Raw genomic sequence first — 7,626 nt, forward strand, 5'->3', positions numbered from 1 at the left:
TAATCCGACTCCAAGAGTAATTATTGCCTTCCCACGGTTAATTGACTCTTCGGCTTAAAATCCAAAACTGATTTTCATTTATCTTTTCATCCTAATTTTAAAAGTTCAGATTTTCCTTAGTATACTGAATATGTATAGTAACAGCTAAATACATGCATAACTACTGGCTACCTAGCCCCTTACCGTGTTATGTTTGGATGTGGTCACACCATGTACTTCTCGTGTGACACACACACCGGTTATCAGGGTTCGTGTAACCCCGTTACACCAAGAGCGAAACCGAAAAATCTGCCGTAACTAGTTGCCTAAGTTGCTCTGCTATTTCAAAGCTGACATATGACGTGTGCTCCTCTCCTCGTCTCATCATCGGTATAAACACCAATACTTTTGTACCTATGAATATTCACATTACATAAAAGTGGAATGTGAAATTCGCACATTTCTTGTCTTCGTAAGATGTGTACATTTATTTGCACAACAGTCCTGATTGCACCCTGCTTTAAAACTATTACAAATAAAATCTCATTTGCCTAATTCAATAATGTTTAACGCAATAACCACACGATTATATTTTGTTGTCTCCTCACTATGACAGGGTACCAGAAGCTTACTGATATAGTGCCTCGTGGTCTATAGCTGAGGTATGCTGTCACACACAACCAGCCTTAACGCCATTATATGTCAAAATGCTATTGATGGTGATAAGATGCATGAACGTCTTTTCCTTTCAAAGCTGTACCTCGCAGTATTGATGCAGCTTGTATTTTATCACCAAGAGTGTTAATCACACACACATTGGCGAATCGTGATGAATTCAGGCTTTCGAGTCAGCATCAGTATTTGCCTTAGATATTTATTATCTATGTGGATGCTATACAGACGCTGGCATATTATCAGAATAATATGAGGCCAAGTTTGCAGTACGATTAGCTGAAGATATATGAATGATGTGACATTATGGCAATCTACAATCTCTCAGCGCGACTCGCAATGAAGTGTTTGGCGTTCAGCACCGATAGATAACAAGTGAGCATTATGCTGTGACGTAATGAAATCACAAAAAGTCATCAACCAGACCAAAGAAAACAAAATGACGAGTATATAATGACGCAAGTGACTTGCGTAGGTTCCTAATGCCAAAATATTCGTAGGAGTTTCCGGAAGAATTTTTTTATGGCTTTCGTCAATGCTTTTACTCCACCGTGAAACTTTGAGTATGAGGCGGCATTCTTAGTGCTGCTAGATCGTCTCGTCATGAGTGGGAGAGCGCCGTGCTTAACTCTGTTCCACGTAGGGTTCACTCCGCGTAAGTACATGACTGTATTGAAGGGCAATCGATAAACGTCCCTCACAAAAATTGTAAAAGGAGACCTCTCTTCTTGGATGTCATAGTCGCCGCTGTTTTTCTTTGCAACTGTTGAGCCTACAGGCCTCCCCGTTACGCGATACGTTCTCATCGACCGCCAGTCGTCATCCACAGTCTTCTCCTGGCTCGATTGCCTTAATCTGTTCGACGCCACCTTCTCTGTGAGAGTCTCGTGGGAGGCGACGACTTCGTCATAGCCTGATAGCAAACACGCAAGTGCTACAGTTACAATGTAGCTGAGTCGCATGATGATTCGCAGACGATAAAAATGTATTAGTGGCTATTAAAACGCACAGTTTTCCGGCCCTGCGCAGCTGCAATTCTTCAGATGATGCGGTACTTTCACTTCAAGTCGAGCTCCTACTCTCCTCTACATACCTTATAGAAAACAGCCGAATATCGAACCTGATCCGACAGATCCGAATAGTGCTGCAATCGTGCTACAACTTTCCCTTTTTATGCAGAAGGATCACCTTCCAGCAAGCGCAAGTGACGCTGACTCGATCACAGCTTACCGAAATCTTGCGGCGTGGCAGGCAAGCCATAATATAATAATTTAATACTCTTTTATTTATACAAATTCAGTACAGTTCCACGCCACAAGTCCCAAACCTTTTTGTTATACGGTATTGAGTACAATCAAGTATCCAAAATCATGGTTACTAACACATTGATACGCTTTAAAATTTATTTGTGGATAATATTACAAAAAATACAAAAAATCTGGTCTTGAAATGACCAAGAGTCTTGACGACTATCTACAATAAGTCAAACGTTCGATATAGCTACATCAAATGTTGCTTACTTTCATGTTCGTTCATGTGATATGTGCTCACAGCAGCAAACAATAGATTTCGATAAGGCCCAGTCCACAGTAAAACCCCCACAACTTGTTTATTCATTGTTAAAATCTCGTCTTGTCGTGAGGAGATGTGTCAAGGCACGCACGAGTCCCACAACATTCCTCCGATGCCTGGTATTACCAATTATTGCAATGAGATGATCGATATATTTGCCGTTACGGGTGACTCAGCAAGTGAAATATCGTGCGCTATGTTCGAAGAGAATATGTAAAAGAACGGGAATCGATCTATCATCAGTGTTTATTGCGAAATGTTAGTGTTTGAGGAGCGATTCGATCTGCTGGATAGTGAAATGTACGCACAGTAGTGGAATTGGCAAAGTGGCACTATATGAGCATAGAAAATCAAGTTTTCGTGTTGCCATCGGCTATGGCGATGAGATGGATTCAATGAAATACTTGAATATATTGCTCTTGAGAGTCAGACATACAAACCGAATTGTGCAAAGTGGGACCTGATTCTGTAGGACCCCGAAATCGATCCTGAATTGCTGTGTGTCGAGCACCATCTTGCCCATTTGCTTCATCTCTTTAGCAGCCACTTGGCAGTCCCTGGCCAAAGTCTTGTGCAATCGATGGCGTGCTATCACAGTTGCTCATGCATTCTTCTCACCACCTTCAGTACATTAATGCGCTGCCCTTAAACATTATAAGATTCGCTAGCACCACAAGTATGCGCAGTACGACCTTTTTTATCTTTGCGTCGGATCGGCGGGCGTGCATAGCGTCTTAATGCGCCGTCACATTAGACTTTATTTCTAAACATTTTGCAAAATTAGAGCAACGAACCCTGTAACAGAAGTCGCGCTTTTGCATAGAAGTGTTGCGTGATGGGAGAGCATTTGCGAGGCTGTTTGAGATTTCTTCGAAGTGCACATGCAGCTTCGTAGCGGCTGTCCGCCCTGTAGCACAATCCTTTTCAGAGCGATACTTGGAATAAATTTTGTGCTTTTTTCTGCTACTTTTGTTAGTAAGTCCAGAAGATATGCTCAATCAATCTATTGACTTTCACAAAGCATGTGTTTCGACTTGTGATAGATAAGTTGGGGCGAAATGGCCGCAAGGGTAGAAAATACATTTAATCACGTATGTTGTTAAGCACGAATGTCAATCAATGCTTCTGTTTGCTCAAGTTTCTTTTACAGTTCAGCATTACGTGACTGCGGGTCAACACACCGAATAGCCTTCTCGGTAGTACGAGTCCGGCATGTCAAATCGTGACAAAAACAGTCGTAAATCAGTGCAACCTTTGAATGAATCTTGAACTTTCTGGTGCGAACAAGCCGGCTTTCTAAACGAGTCACTTTTATTGCTTTATATCAAAAGAAGGCTGTTAAGTATAGCACGTTCGATGCAAACTGTTAGTGTGTTATTCGTGATTCACAGAATGCAACGTTCATGTTGTTCCTCTTGAGATTTTACATGCATACGGAGCTAACCTTGACGCTTTGAGGTCATATTTTGCACTTGAGGATTCTAATCAATCTCAAGATGCCTTCAGTGATATCGCTTTAAGGAAAAGTGCCACGTTCGAAATAGAATGAGCAAACCTTTATCCGATGCTTAAGAAGGCATCTTCCTTTTAATGTGGTTGTCACCATTCAGTTGATCTTACTCAGTACTATCTTCAGTCAATGTCGTGCAATTGCATATCTTGCAAGCTATGCTTTCCAGCGCGACTAGATAAAATTTAGCGGTCGCAGACGAATAGACTCGATAATGCAGAAAGTTTTCTTAACGTTGTTGTCTATCCGACATCAAAGGCATCTCTGGGTTTTGAACACGTAATTTCACAATGATTGATTATTTAGGATGGACGTACATATCTATCATGTTCTAGAATGGAGACGAGCACTTTCAATATGAATGGCTATTGTAAATTGATTCACAGCGCGTAGCCTGAAAATAGCAAAGGATAGTTTCTTACGTGGCTGACTTTAAGAACCTGTTACCACACTATTTGCTATACAAAGACCTATGTTCGAGCACGTTGACAACTAGCCTGACATGTTAGTTTTATAGCATCGGCAAGCTTAGACTCTCTCTTGTAACACCGATAGATGCTTCTTGCTTCCAATGGATCGTGTTTCTGGCAAAATCCTCGCATCCAGCACTTTTTTCGCGACAAAAGTAAACTTTGTTGATTACACTATCCTGAAACAAATGAAATTTTTGAGAGATTTTTATACTGACCAAAATTATTAGGATAGTAGTAAAGTTGGCGGAGTATATTGGCACACAGTTGACGCATATTACATCGGACTACTCTCTACAAGTGATTCTTGAAAATGCTTGACTCATAATATTACAAGCCAAAGAAGAAAATGAACAATGAGAAAAGCATACGAGCAGCTTGAGTTTAAAAATACGAATACGTTACGTGAAAACAAATTAATGTCGGAATTATTTGTAACAAGACCATAGTATTTTTGTCTTCACTATTCTTTTACCCAGGAAGATGTAATTTTATCTATTTAAGACATAAAATATTGCTTAATGTCTTTTTTATTGTTTCTAAAAAATATACCTCCACAAATGGGCATTCTAAAATTACACATAATCCTATCATAAGGCCACCATGTTTGATAGTTCTCTTCACGCAAAAATATATTTTGAGTAGTGGTTTTGCTGTTGCCTCCGTCATGGGTTCGATACCTTACGAAAATCACATTTGAACTTTGTGTGGCAGCTGATCTCTTGCCAGAGAATATTTTGATGTGGTATGTCTCGCTGTCGTACTAATACTCGCAAACGTACAAAATACTTCTTGCTGTGAAATGCTGTCGAAAGATAGCGTTTTGAGTCAGACGAATACGTGATGAATAAAAAACGTTTGTTTTTGTCAACAGTGATAGCACGAAGGACAAGTTTGGTTCCGAGTCCATTGACTATTCGGATTCCATCTCGCGCTGTGAATCAGTCCCAATATAATTGGCGAGTCGTGATTTCGACGGAGTGTAAATTTTTGGCACTGCTGTCGATGAGTTGGGTATCGCACTTACTGACTTGATGTACTAAAACAGACACTGATAGATGGTGATAGTACTAGTATTTAATTCTCTCTGTTGCAGTGCCAACAACAACTCCACCGTATTATCTAGCTATCCTCACTAGCTGTACATTCTAGAACCCTGCTAAACTTGATCGATTCTTCGATGGTAGTTGACTTAGTTAGTTTGTTTACATAATCTATGATAAATACTAAAGCAATTGTTTCCAAATTTCGAACCTAGCAATCTCATGGCGAAGATTGCCAATGCATCGATTGATGTATAACGTATAGGCTTTAGCAAAAGTATGTATATTGAAGTTTATGTAAAGTCTGTGCGTATCGATAATTCAATTTGAAAATACTACAAAGCAGAGACTTATTTTGATCAATTAAATTACTTTACACAAAACATGACTTTGGACGATAAGAACACTAGTTTTAATAATCAATCTTTTAGATGGGAACCACACTGATTTACTGAATGTACCTCTTACCATCCTGGTTGATTATTATTCGCCGTCCGCCGGTGTCCAAGGATCCGTCTCAGCGTAGTTACTGGCTTTAAGTATCTGCCATTGATTCAGACGAGCGGCAACATCTGGGAACGACTCGGTGATTGTTTGATTTAATTGCTGAAACACCGCTAGATTACCAGAGGAAGCGAGATGCAGACCGTCTGGTGACAGCATTGTGTTTCGTAAGTTCTCGTCCATAGCGTTGAAGTATGAATTGATATCAAGCACTTGGACACCAATATTCCTAGCGGTCTCCACACAAGCTTGAGCATATTGCGTCATCACCGCATTAGTACGGTCGATTGATGCGTTTATCTCTCGAGCACCCTGAGCTCTTGCGATTTCATTTATGGGTGGAGGAGTGATGAGCAAAATGTTGGCGTAGGGTGCTGCAGTCTGCAACCGGCTCACAAGTGTTTGTAAATTCTTCTTATAGTCTGCAATGGGAACATGTACATGCGCATTGTAGCCGCTCGTTAGAGATGCGTCATTCGTACCAAACCAGACCGTAATCAACGATGGGGTTTTGTAAGTGTGAGTGATTTCATACTCGACAGTGGATGGACTAATTTTCAAGAACCATTTCGTGTTGTAGCCCGGAGCCCCACGTGTTACAACTTCGCCAGAGGCAGCGTATTCGTATTGCAGCAAGGCAGCCCATCCATTATTATCGACATCTAGACCACGCTCGGTGAGTGAGTCGCCCAATAAAAATAACACTGGGCGTTCCATCATTTCTTGTGCGATGACCAGCTGTGCACCGACTATAGCAGCTGCAAATTTACGAATTAAAAGAGCCATTGTATGGAGAAAATGTTTGTGTTGTGCTTGGCAAATTGGATTGTGGTCATTCTCTGTGAAGAGCTCTAGAAGCTTGGATCGTTTAAAAGCTTTCAACTTTGATTTGTTGGCCTCTGTAGGTACTGTATAGCATGATTTGTAAACTACAAACTGCATTTTTCACAACAACATGCTTATGTGCAGCGTAGGATTTTGTCCAAAGAATACAAGACATCGTTTTTTAGCTCAGATAACGCTTTAGGTTTTATGTATGAATCCCCAGCAGCAATATGTGAAGGTCAGAAAAGGCCGAATTCTGCAGTGTGGAATTTTATCCTAAGAATACAAGACATCGTTTAGATATGTTTTGTGTATGAGATTCCCAGAACAGGCCGAATTCTTCAGGCTCATATTAGTGCGCTCATGTATCTTAAAGCTAAAAGGACATCAGCATTAACGAATAGAACATCTCCGGGTTTGTTATTTCTCTAAATTAAAGAAAAGTTATCATGTCGACAACGCAATACGTGACCATTTCTGCTAAATGGTGCATTACATTTTTTTGCCTCGCTTTTTCGTCGCCTTGATTACTTTCATACTTGCAAATGCCCATGATTAAAAAGTAACAACAGCCACGATGAAGGTTTACAATGCCGGTACATGTTTGCGTCGTACACTCAGAAAAGGGGCCGATTTAGCATTGCGCAGGGGCCATGCTAATCTTCTTTGTATCGTTCCAATTTTTACGGATGACCACCGAAGTGGTTCCTGCCGATTTAGCATTGCGACATCATCATGCATTTAAGTTTATTTCCACGTGCCTGTTTATTGCCAGGTTGTGATACGGTCTTAGCCAAGATAGACCCATGACCAGTCTATGGATGACAACTGGCCATCGCTTAGTGCCTAGAAAGACTCAGATGGTCAGCGTCTAAGTCTTTTATCTGAAAGTTTGTAAAAAAATGGTGGCTTGCCCTTCAAAGCGGTTATGTGCATACGCAGGATCGAAATCAATTATATTATAATTCAGACACTGCAGTCATGCAGTCAATGGATATGAGACAGCGTCAAACAAAAGAATGCTAATCAACCTAGGTACGAATCGCGATTT

At 40.7% G+C, this 7,626-nt stretch overlaps 2 protein-coding genes across 2 annotated transcripts; one reads left to right on the forward strand and one right to left on the reverse strand.

Annotated features, from left to right (window-relative positions):
* Window positions 1–1,275: 1,275 nt before the first annotated feature.
* PHALS_05896 (uncharacterized protein) lies at window positions 1,276–1,911 on the reverse strand (the record flags this gene model as incomplete). The annotated part of the gene is made up of 4 exons (XM_024723212.1): window positions 1,276–1,281; window positions 1,353–1,564; window positions 1,661–1,736; window positions 1,882–1,911. The coding sequence occupies 4 exons, from the start codon at window positions 1,909–1,911 to the stop codon at window positions 1,276–1,278; spliced, it is 324 nt and encodes a 107-aa protein (XP_024574212.1).
* A 4,173-nt stretch (window positions 1,912–6,084) lies between these two features.
* Window positions 6,085–6,875, forward strand: PHALS_05897 (uncharacterized protein; the record flags this gene model as incomplete). Its single annotated transcript, XM_024723213.1, has 6 exons — window positions 6,085–6,110; window positions 6,172–6,187; window positions 6,241–6,263; window positions 6,331–6,426; window positions 6,489–6,651; window positions 6,720–6,875. The coding sequence occupies 6 exons, from the start codon at window positions 6,085–6,087 to the stop codon at window positions 6,873–6,875; spliced, it is 480 nt and encodes a 159-aa protein (XP_024574213.1).
* Between the last annotated feature and the right edge of the window lie 751 nt (window positions 6,876–7,626).

The sequence above is a fragment of the Plasmopara halstedii genome (assembly GCF_900000015.1).
Source record: "Plasmopara halstedii genome assembly, contig: Scaffold_292, whole genome shotgun sequence".
In the NCBI taxonomy this organism is placed as follows: domain Eukaryota; phylum Oomycota; class Peronosporomycetes; order Peronosporales; family Peronosporaceae; genus Plasmopara; species Plasmopara halstedii.